The sequence below is a fragment of the Delphinus delphis genome, chromosome 16 (assembly GCF_949987515.2).
Source record: "Delphinus delphis chromosome 16, mDelDel1.2, whole genome shotgun sequence".
In the NCBI taxonomy this organism is placed as follows: domain Eukaryota; kingdom Metazoa; phylum Chordata; class Mammalia; order Artiodactyla; family Delphinidae; genus Delphinus; species Delphinus delphis.
Genome location: NC_082698.1, coordinates 25,691,207 through 25,715,203, shown reverse-complemented (window position 1 = coordinate 25,715,203; position 23,997 = coordinate 25,691,207). Strand labels below are relative to the sequence as shown.

General features: G+C 41.6%; 1 protein-coding gene across 1 annotated transcript; it reads left to right on the top strand.

The window, feature by feature from the left end:
* Positions 1–13,980: 13,980 nt before the first annotated feature.
* Positions 13,981–23,776, top strand: BORCS7 (BLOC-1 related complex subunit 7). Its single transcript, XM_060034153.1, has 5 exons — positions 13,981–14,435; positions 20,630–20,692; positions 20,802–20,845; positions 21,814–21,834; positions 22,610–23,776. The coding sequence occupies exons 1-5, from the start codon at positions 14,139–14,141 to the stop codon at positions 22,659–22,661; spliced, it is 477 nt and encodes a 158-aa protein (XP_059890136.1). The 5' UTR covers positions 13,981–14,138; the 3' UTR covers positions 22,662–23,776.
* The last annotated feature ends 221 nt before the right edge of the window (positions 23,777–23,997 follow it).

Here is a 23,997-nt window from a genome sequence, read left to right as displayed (position 1 = left end):
CGTGCATGACGTTATAGTCCTTGGGGGATGATCATCCAACATCCCAGCCTTGCAGTTCCTTCACCTCAAATCCAAAGATTGTCACCCTTACTTCCATTTCAATTACTCCTGTAATTGAATTACACCCTTAATGGACTCTGAGACCATTCAGTTGTATCTCTCTTAATTTCCACTTTATCACTTCCTTTCCCTCCACCTTAAAGATAAAGAATTGGTACTCCTCATTCTAATCAATCTAACAATTTGGCAAAATAATAATAACTTTATTGAGCATTTGCTATGTATAACATGTACTATTTTATTTAATCCTTATTAAGGTAGGTGCTATTATTATCAACATCTCCATTTTACAGATGAGGAAACAGACACAAGGACTTGCCCAAGGCTGTAAAACTAGTCAGCAATGAAGCTGGAATTAAAGCAATCTAGAGCTCTTAGCCCTTAACTGCAATGCTATTCTGCTTCTCATGATATAGATTGAAATTTTCTGTGTACATACCTTTTGAACCAATTATTCCAGTTCTAAGAATTTATTCTGCAGATGTCTCACAGTTCAGTGTACAAAAACAAATCATTTCTTCAATGTTTACAATTGCTAGCAGTACATCTCCCATCAATAGGAGACTGGAATAAAATGCAGTTCGAAAAAGGAGGAAACACTTTATATGCTTATTATAGAAATATTTCCCAAATATATTGTTAGGTTTAAAAAACAAAAATAAGAATGATGTGTATTGAATGCCCCCATTTGTGTAAAAAAAGGAGAATGTATGTATTTTTTTTTGCTCGTATTGCTCGTATATGCATAAAGTATCTCTGGAAGGACACACAAGAAGCTCATGAGGAACTTCCCAGGTGGCACAGTGGTTAAGAATCCGCCTGCCAACACAGGGGACACAGGTTCCATCCCCGGTCGGGGAAGATCCCACGTGCCACAGAGCAACTAAGCCCGTGCACCACAGCTACTGAGCCTGCGCTCTAGAGCCCGAGAGCCACAACTGCTGAAGCCCGTGTGCCTACAGCCCGTGCTCTCCAACAAGAGAAGCCACCTCAATGAGAAGCCCGCGCACCGCAGTGAAGAGTAGCCCCCAGTCGCCGCAACTAGAGAAAGCCTGCGTGCAGCAATGAAGGGTAAGCTGGGATGAAGTGAGAGAGTGGCATGGACATATACACACTACCAAATGTAAAATAGCTAGTGTGAAGCAGCCGCACAGCACAGGGAGATCAGCTCGGTGCTTTGTGACCACCTAGAGGGGTGGGATAGGGAGGGTGGGAGGGAGACGCAAGAGGGAGGAGATATGGGGGTATATGTGTACGTATAGTTGATTCACTTTGTTATATAGCAGAAACTAACACAACATTGTAAAGCAATTATACTCCAATAAATATGTTGAAAAAAAACCCCAATGAAGCCATAAATAAATAAATAAATAAATTCATTAAAAAAAAAAAAAGACAGTCATGAATTTGGTTGTTAATGGAAAGAACTAAGAAGCTGCCGCTAGGGTGGTGGTGGTGGGAAGAGGTTTTTGGATCTTTTAAAGCATTTAATCATGTGAATGCATTACGCATTTCAAAGTTGAGTTAAACTCTAAAAAAAAAAAGAAAAAAGGAAGAGAAGACTAGAAATAGAAACTGTATTAATGACTGTGTTAATTTATTTTTAAAAAAATCGAGGCCTCCACCTACACTCTCAACACTGTTTCCTCAGACCTCTCACAGATACTTGTTTCATTCATCATCTTCCTCCTGCATCTTCAACTCACCCTCTCTGTTGGCTTCTTCTCCTCAGCTGACAAATACGCTCAAGACTTTTATCCCATACAAAATTTTAAAATCCTCCACTGATGCTGTGTTCCCTGTTCCCTTCTAATTTTCCTTTAATTTCTCTCCTTCCGTGTTCAGACTTCTTGGTAGAATAATATGATGAACACTTGTGTCTCTATCTTATTCCACATTCCTTGTACACTCATTGTAGTTTGACCTCTGACCCCACCACACTGAGAAATCCATTGGATGTCTTTCAGACCTTCTTTTATTTATTTATTTATTTATTACTGAGATATAGTTGATATTATATTAGTTTCAGTCTTATAATGTGATACAAATTTTTTAAAGGTTATACTCCGTTTACAGTTATTATAGAATATTGGCTATATTCTCTGTGCTGTACAACATATCCTTGTAGCTTCTTTTATACGTAGTAGTTTGTACTTCTTAATCTCTTACCCCTATCTTGCCCCTCCCTGCTTCCCTCTCCACACTGGTAACCACTAGTTTGTTTTCTTTTTTTTTTTTGTGGTATGCGGGCCTCTCACTGTTGTGGCCTCTCCTGTTGCGGAGCACAGGCTCCGGACACGCAGGCTCAGCGGCCATGGCTTACGGGCCCAGCCACTCCGCGGCATGTGGGATCTTCCTGGACCGGGGCACGAACCCGTGTCCCCTGCATTGGCAGGCGGACTCTCAACCACTGCGCCACCAGGGAAGCCCCAATAGTTTGTTTTCTATACCTGCGAATCTGTTTCTTTTTTGTTATATTCACTAGTTTGTTTTATTTTTTAGATTCCACATATAAGTGATATCATACAGCATTTGTTCTTCTCTGTCTGACTTATTTCACTTAGCATAATACCCTCCAAGTCCATCCATGTTGCTGCAAATGGCAAAATTTTCATTCTGTTTTTTGTTCTTTTTTTTGGCTTAATAGTATTCCATTGTGTGTGTGTGTATTCATCCATTGATGGGCACATGGGTTGCTTCCATATCTTGACTATTGTAAATAATGCTGCTGTGAACATTGGGGTGCATGTACCTTTTTGAATTAGTGATTTCCTTTTTTTTTTCAGATATATACCCAGGATTGGAATTGCTGTGTCATATGGTAGTTCTATTTTTAGTTGTTTTTTTTTTGGCTGCTTTGGGTTTTCATTGCTGCATGCAGGCTTTCTTTAGTTGTGGTGAGTGGGAGCTAGTCTTCCTTGCAGTACGCGGGCTTCTCATTGTGGTGGCTTCTCTTGTTGTGGAGCACGGGCTCTAGGCGCATGGGCTTCAGTAGTTGCAGCACATGGCCTCAGTAGTTGTGGCGCATGGGCTTAGTTGCTCCGTGGCATGTGGGATCTTCCCAGACCAGGGCTCGAACCCGTGTCCCCTGCATTGGCAGGCAGATTCTTAACCACTGTGCCACCAGGGAAGTCCCTATTTTTAGTTTTTTGAGAGAAACCTCCATACTCTTTTTCACAGTGACTGCACCAATTTACATTCCTACCAACAGTGCACAAGGGTTCCCTTTTATCCACATCCTTGCCAACATTTGTTATTTGTGATCTTTTTGGTGATACCCATTCTGACAGGTGTGAGGTGATATCTCATTGTGGTTTTAATTTTCAGTTCCCTGATGGTTAACAGTGTTGAGCATCTTTTCATGTGCCAGTTGGCCATCTTTATGTCTTCTTTGGAAAAAATGTCTATTCAGGTCTTCTGCCCAATTTTTAATTGGGTTGTTTGTTTTTTTGATGTTGAGTTGTATGAGCTGTTTATATATTTTGGATATTAATGCCTTATTGGTCATATCACTTGCAAATATTTTCTCCCATTCAGTAGGCTGTCTTTCTGTTTTGTTGATCGTTTCCTTGGCTGTGCAAAAGCTTTTAAGTTTAATTAAGCCCCATTTGTTTATTTTTGCTTTTGTTTCCTTTGCCTTAGGAGACAGATCCAAAAAAATATTGCTACTGAAAGAGTGTTCAGCCTATGTTTTCTTCTAGGAATTTTATGGTTTCCAGGCTTACATTTAGGTATTTAATCCATTTTGAGTTTTTTTTTATATGGTATTAGAAAATGTTCTAATTTCGTCCTTTTACATGTAACTGCTTTCGTCCTTTTACCTGTAGCTGCTTTTTTAAGGATTTTTTCATCTTCTTTAAACACTCTCATATGAAATATCACATAGCTCTGGATTCTTGGTAATTCTTTTGTTCCTCTTCTTGTTCCCTCTGTCCTCTCATGGATGTCAAGGTTCCCTAGTCGCCTGTCCTTGGCCCTTCTCCATCTACATTCTCCCTGGATGATTTCACCGTTCTCAAGGTTTAATCTATCACCGATTCAATCTTTTTTTATGGTCATTTTTTTTTACTAATGTTCAACATTTAACAAATAGATACTGTTCTTGACCCTCATAGAGTTTAGAAATGGATGGCTCCTGTACTAGAGATGTCAATCATTGCCTCCTATACTCACGTGACTTCACCCACAGTTTGTGCCTTTGTGTCTTGTGACTCTGATTGGAATAGCAGCATACGGCAGAAGGGGAATCAGTTCTCAGACTGAGGTAAGCTAATGACATTCTTTTTGAGAACTTGACCCTGCACCGTCATGAACCATGCGGGCAGTGGTTTCAGACGCTGATTTAATAGCCCTAGTCACAATGTGGTCTGGCTGTACATTTTACTTTTCATCCTTCGATATCTATGATACCTCTATCATCTGATTGTTGAAAAATCTTAGTTTATTGAAACATTTACATTTTAATTAACTTGTAAAAAATAAAGCTGCCGTTTCAAAATTAAAACAAAAATCCCCCCAAACCGTAGTCTATCCATATCCACGGGGTATTGGTTCTAAGACCCCCATTGATACCAAAATTTGTGGATACTCAAGTCCCTTATATAAAGTGGCATAGTATTTGCCACTATCAAAAATCCCTCTTAGAAAAAAAAAAAAAAATCCCTCTTGGGGACTTCCCTGGCGGTCCAGTGGTTAAGACTTCACCTTCCAGTGCGGGGGGTGCAGGTTCAATTCCTGGTCAGGGAGCTAAGATCCCATGTGCCTCGAGGCCAAAAAACCAAACCATAAAGCAGAAGCAATATTGTAACAAATTCAATAAAGACTTTAAAAATGGTCCACATTAAAAAAAAAAAAAATCTAAAAAAAAAAATCCCTCCTAGAGTGCACGTACCTGGTGAGGATGTTTATGACCCCCATTTTCTAGATCAGGGAACTGAAGCTTAGAGAGATTAATTAGAACTGTTCAAAGTAGATTCCACAGCTGGAAAATGAGAGTGCCAAGGTTCAAATTCAGGGCCTGTGCTATTAACTACTGTGATTATGATGTGGCAGGCAAGAGAATCAGGAACGGGCAGGGAATCACACTCCCACTCACAAGTATGTAGACAGTGCACAGCTCAACCTCCCAGCCTTCCCCCGACACATACTCCCCCCTCCCATTCATTAGCACCCAAACAGAAAGGCAGAAAGGAATTGGAGCTGCTCCTCATAAAGGATGCCCCCAACTGAGGTGGGTACCAGAACAAAGTCTTTGGCAGATATGTTTACTTTGGAAGAAGAAGGCCAAGGGACACGATTCCTGCCCTCAGAAAACTTAGTCTAGTTTATACGCAAAGATCATTTCCTCAATTTGTCCACAAATGTGTGGTGTGCTCAGGGATTGTAATACATGTGCACATACACATCACTGTGTGTAGTAGATGTAATAGTCATGTAAATGCACGTGTATATGGAGAGCACTGTAGATTCTCTAGAAAAAAAGTCCTAGTAGTGCCACTCTACTTATTAATAATGTAATACCTCATAGAGCTGAGCTAAATGTACTTTCATCCTAGCTATGAGAAAAAAAAATGTTTACTAAATATGAGTACAACCTAGACTTTAAGGATTATTGGTTAAACTATTAAGGAATCTTTCAAAGTAGGCTCAAGCACTTAGAAGTATCCATTTACATGCAAAACCAAGGCTCAGGTAATTGCAAATTCCTTAAGGAGCATGCTAGGTAACACATGATTTAAGTTATATATATATATGTAAATAAATAAATATAAGCACACACACACACACAAATGATAATATAACATTCCTTCAAAAATACTGTATCTAAGATTTTAAGCTAATTTAAACTGGAATTCCCTCTACTTCCTGAAATATTCCAAGCTAGTATGGCTTTATTACACATGAAGAAATAAAGTAATGAAAATTCTAAGAGCTAAGCAAACCAGTTATGAAAAGGTGAGAGATCAGTGTAATGAAGAAAATTAGTTGTCACAGCTCAAATTCTAAGATCATATACTGCAATTTAAAATGGAAGTGAGGAAGTAATCCAAAATAAATAATAAAAACAAATATCCATTTTAATCAATGTCTTATTTTCTTCCATTAATTATTTCCATCCTGTTTTAGCTAGAAGGATTTCATGAGGGAGACAAAGTGAAGAAAAGGGAAACACTCTTTAAAAATTATGAATTTCCTAGGACCACAGTAGAAAATATAAAAATTGGATCTGTAGGGGTTCAGAACCAGCCTCCCCCAAATGGGCTACTTTTGCATGAGGCTCATTTTGAACTAAATGCAATCGAGACCCTGCGGGTCCAGGAGAAACTCACTGCCGCTCTCTTAACTACCTAGAAGAATTTAAATTGGGGATTTTGCCTAGAAAAGGTAATTACCAGAGATAAAATTTATCTTAGGGGCCCCATCTACATGGCAGAACAAACATCTAATTATCAAGCATCTGCTCTCCTTAATGTCCTGTGAATGACCCTCCTGTCCTTGGAAGACCCAGACCCCTGCCCCATTCCTTAGCTCATGATGGTGTATATACCTCATTTTACCTTTCTGTCTCTGAACCTCTTGTGTATGTGGGGCCTTTGACCCTCTTTTGTGTGTGGATTCCCATACAAAGTTAAGTTTGATTTTCTCCTGTTTATCTGTCTCATGTCGACTTAATACTTAGAGCAGCAAGAAGAACCTAGAAGGATAGAAGAGAGTTTTCCTCCTTCCTGACAAGGGCTCAGTCTTGAAGGGAGAGATCTCGTCTTAATCTCCCACAATAATGCAGATTCTCCATTTGGTTGGAGGACGGGATAAAAGAAATGAGAAGGTACATTTCTGTGATCTTTAAAGTTCCACACCCTCAAGTAACCATTCAAGGCACTGCCCATTAAGGAGGGGACTAAGACACTCCCCTCATACCCCACAAATCAAAAAGGGGGAAGGGGTCCAAGAGTACACTAATGATTGCTCTTCTGCATTATAAAACCCAGTATGAAGTTTCAGTAAGGAGTGTTCTAGATTAGGAATTGGGCGTGTTCTCTGCTCACGCCCCTCACTGGCCTTGTGCCCCGTCTACTTGAAAGCTCAATGGATATGAAATGTAAGGGGCTGTGATGACTGTTATTATAAATGACACTGTTCCTACCAACACTAATTACCTTCAATGAACCAGGAACCCTAGAGTTCAACAAATGAGTGAAGAGGACACTAAAAAAACCCCAAAGTGTTTTTAATGTTTCATCTTCTTAGTGTAGTTAGTCACGACTCACTTCAAATAAGAACACACATAAACCAAATTATTTTTTCTTCCCTGGCCTAACAGGCAAGCCTCAATTAAAAAAACAAAACAAAACAGAACATTTTTTGCTGAAGTAGCCTCAGGGAAAAAAGGGAAGAAGAAAGAAGACCACAGCTAAGTTTTTAGGTAAGACAAAAGTTACTCACTGAAGGAAGAGAAATTTTCTTCAGGAGCTGTCCAAGTTGATTGAAAAGATAATGGAAGTTTCCCCTGCTCATCCCGACATGTTGCCAGGGCTTTGGCGACAGTGGTTTGCTTGTCTCCATGGACAGAAGTGACTCAGGGGAGGGGAACTTTAAAATTACTCCTGTTTACCTAATAGAACTCAATGTTCAGAATTAAAATTGGGCCTGTCTAGTATATGAAAAAACCAAGGGAACAAGAAAAGAGTTGAACTACACCAAATGAGCAGAATCTTATTGTAAAGCCAATGTAATTTGACAACCAGGGTTACTATATGCTATTTCTTATACTAAATCGTCTACCCAGGACCTCTGATCTGCTTAAATTTGTAGGAGTCAAAATCATCCCCTTCGAAAGGACTTATTCACAGATGACTCCTGGAGCAACTGAGGAGAAAAAGTAAGTCAGTCACAAAAGTTATTAAAACCTCCCTCCCTGGAGAACAATCTCATTGATCAAAGTACCATCGTGGTTTCCATGCTGGACTCAAGAATCTTGTCTCTAATTATGGATGGAATTATTACTTTTCTTCATGCTATTTTTAGGTATAGCTTAAAGCTGCCCGAAAGATGTGGAGAATTTTATGATGGAAGATAATTTCAGTTCATTCAAGCAACCTTGGTGAAGTCAGCAAAGAATGAGCTGAATTCACTGGATGCTGTAGGTGGGCTGCAGAACCTAGATCCTCCCTACAGTTGTATGCTGGGTTGTGTGTATGCATATGTGCATTCTTCTGGGGAAAAGGGCCATACTTTTGATAGAATTCTCAGAAGGACATGTAAACAAAACTTTTTAAAGAGCTGCAGACCTAGAGGCTCCTTTGTGGTCGAATGAAAACACTTTCAATGAACGTGTGTCATTAACTTCCATTTGCGCCTGTGAACGTCCACAGGTTTCCATCCAAAGGTATTAATACCCACTGACTACAGTAAGGGTTTGGCGGCCTGTTTGTACAACACTTTCCAATTTTCAAAATCAAGTTATCTAGTACACACGGTGGGTTCCTAACAACAGGTCTCTAAAATTATCTCCAGCGATAGTTCAGGCCTTCACATTGAGGCCTCACAGAGAAGCCCATGGACTCTGATCTTTGGCTCCTGTCTTAGTCTCTCTGGAGCCTTAGTGTCTTCTAATTTAGGGAAAATAATGATAATACTGGCACCAAACATTCATATAATTGTTCGGAGTTGAACCAGTGTTGAACCAAAGAAGCTAATGTTCCTATTGGACTGGGCCATCTTCCTGTCAGTTTCAGCACACCCATTAACACTGTCAACACCTTATCCCTGCAAAACAAACAAACAAAAGTTAAATAACAAACAAACAACCCTAGCACTTTCTTCTAGGAGGTTTCTTATGCAAGTATAACAACTGAGGGCACCAGTACCTAGAAATGCCCTTCATACATCACCATCACCTGAGGTCCTGCCGCTCAAGGATAGAGCCATGGATTTCTTGCCCCAATTCCACTCCAACTAACCTGCCTTATCCTCTCTCTGTCAGCTTTTGTTCTCCTAGAGGAAAACACTTATCTCACTCCTTTATCCACCTCCTCTCCTGGTTTACTCACTGCAAGCAAGGGCTGAGATCACTTCCCCGGGCAGAAGGCGGGAGAGAAGGAAGATACTACTACATCCTACTACATATATTTTTGCTTTTCATCCAGGCACATACATATGGCAATGATCTTTGTAAACGTCTAAAACATAAAACTATAGTAAGGTGAAACATCACTGTGAATTACGTCACCAATCCTGAAAATGAATGGCCTTCCTCAACACTCTCCTTATCACTGATGCAAAAATTTTGCCTGAAATAATCAGAAGCTGTCTCAAATCTAGTTTTCATCACATAACTCATATGTTTAAGGACTTAGAGTGGGAGATCCTTATCATTTATCTCATAAATACATCCTACAGGTGACTGTTTTCAAGCCTCTGGAAATTTTTCAGTCACATGCATACCCCATAACCATCATTTTTAATGGTGTCTTCAGGTCAGTTTCAGTCACACTCACCTTACTCAGTCCCATCCGAACACGCCCACACTGAAGCCTCCCACTGTCATCCCAAGAAGACCCCTCTCTTTTCTATGATTTAGCACATGTCATACACTGCGATGTTGGGATCCCCTTCCTCAAGGGAAGGTCTCTTACTTCCCCCTCACATCTGGCACGGGCGGGCCTCAATGTTGCGGAACAGTGAATAAGCATTGTGTCCCCACCTCTGAGACACTGATTCACGTCCATCACGCTTTTCGCAAACTTGGCGGCAGATTCACGTTGTCTCTGCAGCCTTCTCTGATGGACCTGTTCTACACTAACCCTTCTGCTACTACCATCACCAAGCAGTCCTTCCGGCAACAGATACTCACTGAGCCTCTATCACAAGCCAGGCACTGCTCTCAGGCTGGAAACGAAGCAATGGACCAAACAGATAAAACTCCCTGCGCCTGGAGCATACATTCTAATAGGGGAGAAGTGGGGTGCCCTGGAAATCTCACACTCAATTTGAACTTCATTACAATTTAGTTGTTTTGAGTCTATATCGAGCCAAGTGACTGTCTAGACTCCTGTCGGAGATCTTCTGCAAAGATGGGTACCAACAACTCCTCCTAAACCTGCAGACATAGGACTACTCTTCCTGTCAGGAGGTAGACTCTTACTTCCTCTCTACCTGAACCTGAGCTGCCCTGTGACTTGATCAGCAGAATCATCAGAAGTGACTGCTGTGCCAGTTCTGGGCCTGGGCCCTAAGAGGCCTGACAGCTCCCGCTGCCTGGGAAACCAGGTGCCATGTAAAGAAGCTCAGCCTATCCCGCCAGAGAGAAGGCCATGCGGAGAGAAGGCCCCGAGGATGAGAAGCGTGGCACTCCGGGTGACAGCCAGCGTGAGGCCGCAGACACCTGAGTGAGGCCACCTCAGACCTTCCAGCCACCAAGTGAACGCAGCCCCCTGAGTGAGCCCAGCAAACATCACTGGAGCAGAGATCACCCCCCATGATAAATTCCTGAACTTCCGCATCACGGCCAATGAAATGGTGGTTGTTTCAAGCCACTAAATTTGGAGGGCCGGGAGGGGGAGTTGTTGTTAGGCAGCAACAGCTTAGCCTTAACAAGACAGTGCTCTTAACCAGAGCCAGGGGTGGCATCTTCTGCATGTTTCTAAGCCTTCATTATGTCCATTATGGTTAGGCAAAAAGGAAACATCCAGTCAAAATCTGACGAGGGAATATTCATAAAACTAAATGGGGGAGGGGATTCTGGGAAGATGCCGCAGTATCAAGCACCAGGAATCTATCTCCCACCTAGACAACAACTGCATTGGTAGAATCTGTCTCATCCAACCATTTTGGAACTTGGAAGGCTTGCAACTTCCACGGGAAGACTTAGATGGTAAATTGTGGTGAAAGTCAGTCAATTTGGGCTCTTAGCACAGTAGGAGCTACCCATCCTCCATCCCCAGCCCCTTGGCAGACAACTGTGCATGTTTTCCTGGAACCACTGCCCACAGCGTGTGGGAGCTAGGGTGGGCAAAAAGGACCCTGTCCTCCAAATATCGGCATCTCTGCTCTGAGTGCTGCTTCTGATCACAGAGCGCAGACAAGAAGGTGGGCGGCCACTGTCACTGTGCCTCCCTGACCCTATTGCAGCCCCTTCCCTCTGGCTGAAATGACTTCCAGGGGGATTAAAAGGCCAGACCCCTTCTCCTCCCCTCCCTTCCACCCCCTGGTCGTTTTTCTTTTTTTTTTTTTTGGCCACGCCACGCAGCTTGTGGGATTTTAGTTCCCTGACCAGGGATTGAACTGCATCCTCAGCAGTGAAAGAGTGGAGTCGTAACCACTGGACTGATAGGGAATTCCCACCCCCTGGTCAGTTTTTACATTTCCCACTTTCTGGGGCCAGACATTAAGGACTGGGACATTCAAAAACAACTGCATGTATGGAGAAAATTAGAAAGTGACTGTGTGTGCTCAGGGAAAGGCTCAGAAAAGACTGGGAAGACCTTCAGTTTACACTTTGGCTGATCCTCAGCAAAGAGACTGCGTACCACAGTTAAAAACAAAAACAAACAATAAGGAAGACAAGCAAACCCTGAGAAAGGGGAAAATCTGGTTTCCAGAGTTATCACATTATTAAATTCAAAAGTCCAGTGTTCTTAAAAAAAAAATCACAAGACATACAAAGGAACAGCAAAGTATGGCCCACTCAAAGGAATAAAACAAATCAGTAGAAACTGTCCCTGAAAAAAACCTAATGTCTGATAACTAGACAAAGATTTCAAAGTAACTGTCTTAAAGATGCCCAAAAGACTAAAGGGAGATATGGAGAAAGTCAAGAAAACAATGTGTAAACAAAATGGAAATATCAATAAAGAGAAAACTTATAAAGAACCAAAAAGAAATTCTGGAGCTGGAAAGTATAATTGAAATGAAAAATTTATTAGAGAGATTCAAAGAAGATTTAAGCAGACAAAAGACTCAGTGAACTTGAAGATAGGACAATGGATAGACCCTGATTGCTTGGTTTGCAAAAGGGATTCACTGAGGTGAGTTGTCATTGACTGAACGTATTTCAAACAAGTTCTGGTGGTATATTAGTTTTCTATTGTGTGTAACAATATTACCACAAATGTAGCGGTTTAAAACAACACATATTTATTATCTTATTATTTCTGTGGTCAAGAATCCAAGAACAGCTTTTCTGAGCCATGTACTTAGAGTCTCAGAGGGCTGCAATCAAGGTGTGGGCCAGCTTCTCATCTGGAGGCTCGATAGGGGAAGGATCTGCTTCTCCACTTGCCTGGTTGTTAGTAGCAATCAGTTCCTTTTGGTTGTTTGGCTGAGAGCCTCATTTTTTTGCTGGCTGTCAGCTGGAGCTCAGCCCTCAGTGACTAGATGACACTTGTAGTTCCTTGCAACATGGAGTCGTCCAATATGGCCACTTGCTCCCTCACAGCTAGAAAGGGAGAGACTCCAGCAAGATGAGCCTTACAGTCTTATGTAATGTAATTACATAATCACTTACGTATAATCACATATCTCCCATCACCTACGCATATACTATTGGTTAGAAGCAAGTCACATGTCCCACCTACAAGTAAGAGAGGTGGAATACACAAGGGCGTGAACACCAGGAGATAGGAATCATGGAAGCCAGCTGTCAGTGGCCAGTCTGTCTACTACAGGTGGCTACTTGTTACCATGGCTCTACCATGGCTCAACCTTTTCCTAAGTTTATGGGTGTACAGCAACTGGAGTCTCTTACACTGCTGTTCGGAATGCAGTGGTAAACTTTGAGAAATGGTTTGGCAGCTTCTTGAAAAGTTAAAGACTTACCATATGACCCAGCCATTCCACTGCCAGATATTACTCAAGATAAATGTAAACAAACTCACATAAAGACTTGTATATGAATGTTCATAGCAGCTTTATTCATAAAACCCCCAAATGGAAACAACCCAAATGTTCATCAAAAGGTGAGTGGATTGACAAAATGAGGTATATCCATACAATGGACTATTTCTCAGCAATAAAAAAGGAACGTATTAGTGATATACACAACTAAGTGAATGACTCTCAGGATGTTATGCTGAGAGAAAGAAGCCAGACCAAAAAATGTACTTCCTGTATGATTCCATTTATATAAAATTCTAGAAACCCAAATTAATCTATAGTGCTACAAAGCAGATCCGTTGTTGCCTGGAGTGAGGGATAGATGGTCTACAAAGGGGCACTTGGAAACTTGTGGGGGTGATGAAAATGTTCTGTATCTTAATAGTGGTGGTAATTCACAGGTGTACACATCCATCACACTCATCAAATTGTATGCTTTAGAAGAATGTAGTTATTGAACATAAATTATACCTCAATAAATTTGATTAAGAATAAGAATTAAATGAAAGAATCAGAGACATGAAACTAGACACTTGGAAGAGAAAGTAATGTTGATACTGAGTATAGGTGATTTTAAACATAATTCGCCAATTTACCATTGTCATCTCTCTCGTGCATTAGCTAAAAAAAAAAAATAGAGCTACATGAAACACTTCAGATACTAATTCTTTTCAAGGTGTTAATCAGTTTGCTTTAAATACAACAAAGGGGTCATTTATCACTAAAAATTACTAGAGATGTAAAACATTTGTCATACCTGTTGACTATCTTATTTACTTTTTTAACTGCCTGTTTGTGAACTTTGCCAATTTTTCTATTAGCTTGTTCTTCCCGGTTCTTCTGTTTGTTTACATGCCTCCTCAGCCTGGGAGCTCACTGGAGACAAGGACTGCATCTCTTCTCTTTACCTCAGCCCAGCAGTGCTTGATATTTCGTTCATGAAATGTTTGCTAAAATTGAATTGATCTTAATTCATTCTCATACACTTTGGAGAATTTAACTTTATTACTTCTGTTTTACAGATGAGGAACACAAGATGCTGCAGAGGCTGAATAATTTGCAGTCACACAACTAAACGGCATAATTGGGACTGTAATCCAGGCCTTCTGATTTTAAACCATGGGTTTATTGAAATTGTATTCCATCCCCTCCATTGATGTTTGCCTGGGCCCTGTCTTCTTCAGGATATCAACTGAGTATTTTAAATGAATTTAAAGTTAGCAAAGCTCACCCTCCGCTACGCGCATGCGTCCCTTCCTTTTCCCATGGTAGGGAAAAAAAGACCCCGCCTCCTTTCGCTTTGCTCATCTTTTGGCCCCTGCGACTCGCCATCGCCCGTGGGGAGGCGTTCACTGGTTGAAGTGATGGCGACTGGGGCTCCGGATTCGCAAGCGCGATTCGGTCAGTCTGTGAAGGGGCTTCTCACGGAGAAGGTGAACACCTGTGGTACTGACGTGATCGCGCTCACCAAGCAGGTGCTGAAGGGCTCCCGGAGCTCCGAGGTGAGCTGGGAGTGGACTCTCCGGGCTTAATACCGGGAGACTCGACTTCCATAGCCGTGGGAAGAGGGTCGTGTTGCATCCTGGGAATTGTAGTCCGTGAACTAGTGGCGAAGGGAGAAGACCTCGTTCCGGAGGGCGCGTGTTGCATTCTGGGGTGTGTAGTCTCTGGGTAGGATTAGCGGTCCTGTGAGCCGCGGGGCAATGGAGGCGGTGGGGGAAGAAACGAAATGATGGGAATCGGTGCTTCAAAGCAGAGATCGCCGCAGACGACGGATGAGATAGTGGTCGTAACGAGTTCCTCATTTGTTTCTCAGAGTTGTCTCTAGTGAAGATCTGTCTCTTTCGGCCCCTAAATTCCGCGTGGTTTTGCCCTCAACATTCCAGATTCCACACTTTTATGCATCGTCTGTCCACAGATTTATTCTTTTCTGACTTGTCTTTCTGGCCACATTCTTGGTTTTCTGTTTCTTAGATTAGCTTTCTCCTTTGCCGTGATTTTCCCCTCATCATCCTCTGGCTGATTCCGTGTATGGGATTATTTGATAGCTTGTCACACCAGCAAGCTTTATATGTGTACACTGTCTCTCTCCAAAAAAGGACCTATCCATTGTATCCTGAGGTATTCACCCAAGTGAAATGAAAATATATGTCCACACAAAGATTTGAACATGTTCATAGCACATTTATCCATAATAGCACCAAACTGGAGACAATCCAAATGCCCACGAGGCAGGTGATTGGACAAACAAAATGGGTCTAATGACCCAGGCTTTCAACTTCTAGGTTTTAACCAGGAGAAAAGAAAACATATACATCATTTTGTTACATAAACCAGCCATGCACATAATGTGTCATCTAAGATGTCCAGGTTTGGAGTCTTTAAAGTGGAAGACATCTTGAATACACTTGTAAAACAATCTGGGGACAGAGTCTTTAGATTTCTATGACTTTCTCCTGTAGGCCATTGTCTTGCTCATAATTAACTCAGTAGCAGTGTATCTTAGCTACTTATTTTCAAGAAGTATTTTTGATTTTCAAGTTAGTTTTCATAACAGTAGCACCTCTTTCTCTCCCACTCTTTTTTTACTCATGTTTCATCACTTATTATTTCATTGTTATGTAGTTGCATTAGCAAACATAATATGTTTGCAAGCCTTCACATTTGTATATGAATGTTCAAAGCAGCTTTATTTATATTAGTTTAAGGTCCAGTAGAATTATCCTTACAAAATTAGCTTTCATGTTATGTCCTTAGCTTCTATTGATAGTGGCTGCAAGAAACAGCTGAATGAAAAAAGTGTTTGCGGGACTTCCCTGGTGGCGCAGTGGGTAAGAATCTGCCTGCCAATGCAGGGGACACGGGTTTGAGCCCTGGTCCGGGAAGATCCCACATGCCACGGAGCAACTAAGCCCGTGTGCCACAACTACTGAGCCTGTGCTCTAGAGCCTGCGAGCCACAATTACTGGGCCCACATGCCACAACTACTGAAGCCTGTGTGCCTAGAGCCCATGCTCCGCAACAAGAGAAGCCATCACAATGAGAAGCCCACACACCACAACGAAGAGTAGCCCCCGCTCGCTGCAACGAGAGAAAGCCCGTGCGCAGCAACAAAGACCCAACGCAGCCAAAAATAAATAAATAAATTAATTAAAAAAAAACAAAAAGTGTTTGCGTTTACCATAATACTATTGTTGAAGTCACTGATCTGATGATCCCAGATATGCTTTGTATGAGGTCCACATGGTATACTCATTTTAGGATTCAGTATCAGAGGAAAGTTTATCTTTTTTGAAGAATTGTTGTGTTGCCTTTTACCAAATAAGAATTACGCAACTTATTGTGTTTCACTTTTTGCCTTGGTTGCACAGAAGTTGCTTTGTCAGTTTTAGTGGTAGACATACCTGCTTCCTTCTCCTTTTCATGATTTTTAGATTCTATTTCAGCTTTTCAAAAAAAAAAAGTGTGTGTTTTATGTCGTTTAATTCATTAAGTCTTCACAATCACTAATAAAGGAGGTACTTTTCTTACAGAGAGGAATTTCACTTGTCCGGGGTCCCACAGTAGCTAGGAAGGGGTAGAGCTAGGATTCAAACCTAGGCAGACAGGTTCTAAGCCCATACTCTATGACGTCACTTCTCACGGCCGCTAGCTAGATGAAGTGGCCAAAAAGCCACAGTGCCACCATTGACTGCCCTGATATGGCTTGCTGCTTCCCGCTCCTGCTCCTCGTGTATTTTTCATGAGGGCTTCTTCTGTAGTCGATTTAGACAGGGTGCTCAGTAAGCGGTGTGGATTGAGTTAAGCTGAAGCCAGTCCAACTTTCTGGGACAGAGTTGACACATATCTCAAGTCTAAACTTTTTCTTTTTTACTGGATCTCTTACATGACACTTACCACATACCATATTGTATTTTTCTGTAGTTACGTATTTTTGCCATTTCCTTTACTAGGCTCTGAGGTTATGGGAGTGTCTTACTGATTTTCAATCCTTCTGAGCCCACAGAGCATTGCTTCTCTCTTCAGCAGTCTCCAGATAGCTATTTTGTTTGAGAAACTGACAATTTCCATGTGTAAAACACTCATTTCACAGCATCCACTTAACACATATTTACAGAGTGTCTGCTATGTGCCAGGAACTGTTCTAGGTACAAGGGAGACGTTGGTACACAAAACTAAGTCCCTGTACTTAGAAAACTTCCATTTTAGTGAAGAGACAGACAAAAAAATGAAACACAAAAAAGGTGGTAGTAAATGCTATGAAGAAAAATAAAGCTGGGAATAGAGAGTGCTGAAAGGGTTTTCCCTAAATAGGGTGGTCAGGGAAGGGCTCTCTGAGGAGGTAGCATTCGAGCAGATGCTTGAATGAAGTGAGGGAGCAAACCATATGGACATCTGGAGGCAGTTCCACGTCGAGGACGTGGCAAATGCAGAGGCCTTGAGATGGGAATGTACGTAAGGAATGCAGGGAGGCTGGTGTGACTGGAGCACAAAGTGAGGAAATCATACCAACTTACGTCCATGGCACAAAGAATGCTTGTGCCTAATACGCTCCTCTTGTGCACACCTGCGCTTCTGCTCCTCCAGGTGAATTGTGTGCTTGGTAAGGGTTCGTTGTGGTTTTTTCCTAAGCCTGTGTAAGGCACTTGTGCTTGCTATTGCAACTACATTGTTTCATGGGATGATGTGGGAAATGATGAAATATGAGTGCAGAAAAAAAGAGGGTTGCTGTTGCTATGAAAACTAAGTTGAAAATTAGCAATACTTGTTGAAGAGAAGTACCAAGACAAACTGGTATTGAGTTAACTATGAGCAAGACAGTGGTCCAAGCCTGGGAGGAAGTTCACTGAAATCTAAAAAGATTCTGTACTCAGGTGGTTTTACAGGTGTATTTAAGATGTTCCACTTTAAGGAAACTGAAACTGGAAATCTTAGGTGATATGTTACGTGTGTGGTTGGTTTATGTAAGAAAATGATGCACAATGTCAATGACTTCATCTGTCATCACAGAAAAGACCTTGGCCCTACATTCCAACAGCCCCTGCATTCCAGGCCATCACAGGTCCCATCAAGCCTATCTTCTAAATACCTCTCAAGCCCCCCGTGCCCCCTTTTTTAACTGCCACTTCTGTGGTTCAGGTCACTCTCATTGCTCGCCTGGAATACTGCAGTGTTCTCCTAACCTGTCTCTCTGCCTTTAGTCCCCTGTCTAGTCCATCCTGTTTACCACATTCTAAAACAGTAAATCTGATCATGCCACTTTTTTGTAACATTATATTACTTCGGAATTCTAAACAGCAGCCGTTAGGTCTCAGAAGTCACTTCTTTTAGGAAGCCTTCCCTGAGCACCTAGCCAGTAATGGGTTAATCACTCCTGCCCCCCGAACTCCCAGGGCATTCAGTGCTTCCCCCTCAGCACTTACCACAAGGTATTGTAGTACCTTTGTCTTCTTTGTCATCCCAGCCTGTGAGCCCTGTAAGGATGAGGGCTATGTCTCTTACTGGCTCATAAGCGCTTAGTAACTATTTGTTGACTGAATGAGGAAGATTCTGTTAGAACTCTTTCTTTTCTGCCATCAGTTTGTCAGTCACCATCCATAGGAGTTTGGAGTTTGTCACTTAAAAGTGGCCACAAGGAGGGAACAGGAACTCTCATACCTGGTGGGTGGGAATGCAAAATGGTATAACCTTAATGGGGGGTGGGTCCAATATGTAGCAAAATTAAAACCCTCTGATCCAGCAGTCACAATCAAGATTCTGAGTCTATCCAAAGACATGATGGCAAAAAGATACAAAGAACTATGAGGTATTTCTTGTAGCACTACTTCCAATAGCAAAAGACTGGAAACAGCCCCAAAGTCTATAGCGGAGGACTGGTTGAATAACCTTATGAGACATCTATTCAGTGGAGTGCTCAGCAGCCCTGGAAGAACAAGGTGGAGATTCAGTATATACTGCTGCAGATCCATCTCAGTAGATATTATCAAGTGAAAAGAGCAGGGTGCAGAAGAGCGCATATGGTAGGTTACATTTTATGTAAAGGGGGCAGAATATATACATATGTCCATTGTTTGTAAAGGAACAATGGAAAGATAAACCAAAAATTAATTTAAAAAATATTTATGCATAGGGGAGAGATACCGGGGAGGGGAAGAGGCTGGATAGGTCTTATTTTATTGTTTTGCCTTTAGAAGCATGTAAAGTTTTATTTTTATTTTGTACATTTATTTATTTTTATTTATTTATTTTTGTCTGCTTTGGGTCTTTGTTGCCCTGCGCGGGCTTTCTCTACTTGTGGCGAGCGGGGGCTACTCTTGGTTGTGGTGTGCATGCTTCTCTTTGTGGTGGCTGCTCTTGTTGCAGAGCACGGGCTCTAGGCACGTGGGCTTCTGTAGTTGTGGCATGAGGGCTCAGTAGTTGTGGTGCATGGGCTTAGTTGCTCCACAGCATGTGGGATCTTCCCAGACCAGGGCTCAAACCCATGTCCCCTGCATTGTCAGGTGGATTCTTATTTTCGTTTTTTGTTTTTTGTTTTGCGGTACGCGGGCCTCTTACTGTTGTGGCCTCTCCCATTGCGGAGCACAGGCTCAGCGGCCATGGCTCACGGGCCCGGCTGCTCCGCGGCATGTGGGATCTTCCCGCACCGGGGCACGAACCCGTGTCCCCTGCATTGGCAGGCGGACTCTCAACCACTGCGCCACTAGGGAAGCCCTGTCAGGTGGATTCTTAACCACTGCGCCACCAGGGAAGTCCCAAGTTGTGTTAATTTTTAAAGTTAAAAAGAAAAATAAATAAAAGTTGCTGTGAGGGAAGGAATCTGGAGGCTGGAACAGTGCTGGTGTCCTGGTTAATTTGAAGTCATCTGTCCCCCTTTCACCAGAATCTCTCTGACCCAAGGGAACAGGGAGGGTTGGTAGGACACACATAACAGTAGCTCCCTTTACATGGTTGGACTGCATGTCTGCCAGGAACAGGGTGCCACAGGAGGCCAGAAACCTCTGTTGATCTCTTCTTGCCTCTCTGTGAGGAGGCAGATCTGCTGAGCACAGGCCACCCAGCTGAAACAGAGCTCACTCAGCCTTTCTCTCTTGGCCTCAGGGCCCAGCTATCAGGGAACTCATCAAAGTCTGCTGCCGCACTTCTTTCTTTCTCTTCCCCAGCTCCATCTGGCCATCCTTTACACGGTGGTTTCCCACTTGAAAGCCCAAGCTTCTCCCCAGGCCTTTTTACCCCCTCTGTGTCTCTCATTCCATTTCTCAACAGCTACCTTCCTTCTGTCCTTTAAAGCCCTATCCTAACTCCTGCCCTCTCACTCCTCTCAAACCACCCCAAATCTCAAGTTTGCCTTTAAAGAATCAGAAGTTAGGTTCTCACCGGGCTTGTGGAGCCAGAGTTTGTTTTCGCAGACTTTGCCTCTCAGCACTTGATTAATAAACTCAGCAGTTATGGAGGACTTGATTTCTCAGGCTGTGGCCTTCAGAACAGATGTCGAGCCCATGCCAGAACTGCCGTAGTGACAATGAAATGGATTTTCAACATGACCAAATGGGAAATTATCCTCCTTTACATTTGGAGGGTTTATATTTGTATGGGGTGGGGGGGTGGGCACGGAGAAAGGGTGGTGGTATAACAGCTGCAGAGAGATTACAGGAAGTTTGGAAGTTTTGATTATTACCATTTTATTTTTGTCTTCCAGCTGCTAGGTCAGGCTGCTCGAAACATGGTACTACAGGAAGATGCCATCTTACACTCAGAAGATGTAAGAAACAATTTCTATTATGATTTGGGTTTTATATGCACAGTTTGTTTGGCTTCAGGGAAGTGGAATGTTCTATTTCTCTGTTCTTCTTTTTTTTTTTTTAATGCAGAGTTTAAGAAAAATGGCAATAATAACAACACATCTTCAATACCAGTGAGTATTCCCTCTCCAGTGCCTACTGTACTTATTAAGCAATCGTTTTCTGCAGGCTGTTTCTTGTGGCCTTTGTGTTTCAGCACATTTTCCTGTGGAGGCAGGAGCTGGGAGTAAAGGAGGGGTTAGTCAAGGATGTGTTCCCTCTGGAAGAGATGCTTGAGACTGCATAAGAATTTGGGGTATGGAGTGTGATCAGAGTGGGCACCACCTTTGTGAACCTCTCTGATAATTTGAGGCTTCTCAGAAGGAGAGACTGCAAACCCCATAAGGGCAGGGCCCATCCAGGACCACACACATGCACAGTGCTTGGCACCCAGTAGGCACTTAACCAGTATCTGTCCACTGTCTGTGCCTGAGGTCTTTCCTGGAGCATCTGCACCTTCCCTGGAGAATCAAGTATAACTATGTTCTTTATCTTACATTCCCATATATAACCCAACCCTAACTACATATAAATCATCCAGGAGATTTTGAAATATAGAGACCCCTTTTGGACAAAATTATAATTTAATTAACTTGTCATCTTATTTCATTTTGCTTTTTATTTTATGTAGTTGACATTATACTTATGTATCTATTAGAAATATCTGACTGGGAATTTAACTCTTGATATCTAAATAGCTAAATACTCATTTTTTGGGGGTGTGTACATGTCAGGTATGTGACCGTTTGGCTCCACATACCCAGACTGAATTTGAGCCATACTTGTAGTTTGTTAGACCACATCCCTCACTCTGATAGAATATTATTACATCTTTAGGTTTAGAATCATCTTTTCAGCAACTCTGCACTCAGATATTGAACCTCTGTTCAATAGCACAATCTTAGGATAGGATGGACAGAAATATAAAATGTGACAAGCTGGAAATTTGTTCTGCCTATATATACATATCTGACCAAAAATAACTTTTACTAGTTTGCTGCATTTTCTTATGTTTATTTTCCTCTTTCCTTTTCTGATTTAGGCAAGAAGCTATTCAGAAGAAGTAAGTAACCCCAAAGGTAGAGGAGTGGGGGGCCAACTAACTGTAGCAGGCTGGGGGGAATTATGCTGCTGGGCCTAGGATCAGTACAAAACTCTGGTTCACAGAGGCCCTTAAGTTGCCATGTGTTCTAGGATAGCTCATTGGGAATATAAAGAATATTTCAAAGGCATGCAGTAAGTCAATTCACTGCTAGCAAAGGCTTTCTAAAAGTTATAGAGTGTAGAGACCAACTCTGAGGGTAGGAAACCTTTTACATTGGTAATATTCATAAGTAAAGTAAATGTGCTAAAGTCATTGAACAGCCTTGTTTTTGTTTTAAGTGGATTAAATCTGTCCCTTGCAATGTTGTTTACACTACTAGTTGGCTTTACAGATCTTTTCTTCATAGTTTAAACATGTCTGGGACCCTAGTGGACCAACAGAAATTTTGATTTAGTTCAACAGAACTATGCATATAATATACTTTGTGCAAATCATTTGCACAATGAGATGTCCTTTTTTTTTTAACATTGATCGCATTTTTTTTTTTTTTTTCAGTATCTAAGTCCTCCATTTTTTCTAGGGAGAACATATGAAATTGGACTTGCAGGGACAGGAAACCATTGCATACAAAGAATGTAGAGGAATACCCCTATCTCTGCATCCAACCATGGATGTGACCCCATCAATAGCCCCCACATTTAAAGCCAAAAGAAAGTACTATTGCATAGAGAGGGTTGCTATGACAACGAGATGCTCATTCTAGATAAACCTTTTTCTCTATTCTAATTTGTAGTGTTGAGCAGTCATCAAACCTACAGGACCAGTTAAATCATCTGTTGAAGTAGAACGTGTTATGAGAGGGCAAAAGCACTTTGCCTGACACTGAGGAGGAAATATCTTACATAACCACTGTGCTATGGGTTTGATTTTCCATTTTCTTCTCCAAAAGTTAAGTTAGAGTAAGATCCGTGATGATGAACAGTTTCTCCTGAAAGGAAGTTAAGTGATTGAATTTTTTTTTTCTTTTTTTTGGCGGTACGCGGGCCTCTCACTGTTGTGGCCTCTCCCGTTGTGGAGCACAGGCTCCAGACGCGCAGGCTGAGCGGCCATGGCTCACGGGCCTACCTGCTCCGCGGCATGTGGGATCTTCCCGGTCTGGGGCACGAACCCGTGTCCCCTGAATCGGCAGGCAGGCTCTCAACCACTGCGCCACCAGGGAAGCCCCTAAGTGATTGAATTTTGAAAGCACTTATTGAATCAAACCAACCCATGCTCTTATTGAATTTTTAAGTTGCTCTGTTAATTTGATATTAAAGCAAAATTAAAAGATGTCTTCGTTTTTCTCATAGAACTTTGATATGTCAAAAGCCATATTGTCTAAATGTGTTTCTTAAGCAAATACTGAGTAGTGTTTTAAATTCAGACTTAAGAGCTTCTATTGTGAATGTATAAGAATGATTAATACTGTTTTTAAAGACTTCTTTCTTTTAATCATACATTCAGGAAATATTTTAATTTCATGGTCACAGAATGGTGATTAAGTAATACCTGTTGTTTTCTTTTCTTTTCTAGTAACTAAGAGGAGATAGTTATTTTATTTGTTGTAGCAAATTCCTACATGAAAATTAGGCAAATGGTATCATATCTGGCCAGCTGCAACCTCCTGCCTTGACCTTCATTCCTAGGGTTTCTTTGTTGTTGTGACTCTTGATTAAGTGGCCTTGGGTTCATTTTGTAATTTTGCTAGTCATCAGCAAATTCACTTGTATGACATTATTGTCAAGTGAGAATGCAGTTGAGTTACTGTGATTCCGGTATAGGGTTGTGCCATGTAGAAAACCTTACGTTTATTGACATTTACCTATGTTCATTGAATTTATCTCATTAAATGTCATTACCGTTGTCTGTTGTCAAGTCTGAATGTCTATGCTTTATTTGAATTTAAAATGGGACTTCCAACCTGTTTTAGCTCAGTTCTTAATTCACTAAGGTACTGGGAGAAAGCTGACATAAGAAAATGGTGTTTTTACTGAAAGAAAAAAGGCAAATATGAGTCCAATTTAATTCATATTCTATATCATCAAGTTGACTAATCATATCAGATTACATTTATTCCTCATTTTATATATATATACATTAACTTAAAGTAAAAAAACAGTATGAAGGAATTCACTTATACAT

Bases quoted from the DNA above. Each gene is read 5' to 3' on its own strand.
- BORCS7 (XM_060034153.1), top strand. From the start codon at position 14,139: ATGAATTTAAAGTTAGCAAAGCTCACCCTCCGCTACGCGCATGCGTCC. The intron at 14,436-20,629 runs GTGAGCTGGGAG...TTTGTCTTCCAG, and splicing joins AGGGCTCCCGGAGCTCCGAG to CTGCTAGGTCAGGCTGCTCG. The intron at 21,835-22,609 runs GTAAGTAACCCC...TCTAATTTGTAG, and splicing joins CAAGAAGCTATTCAGAAGAA to TGTTGAGCAGTCATCAAACC.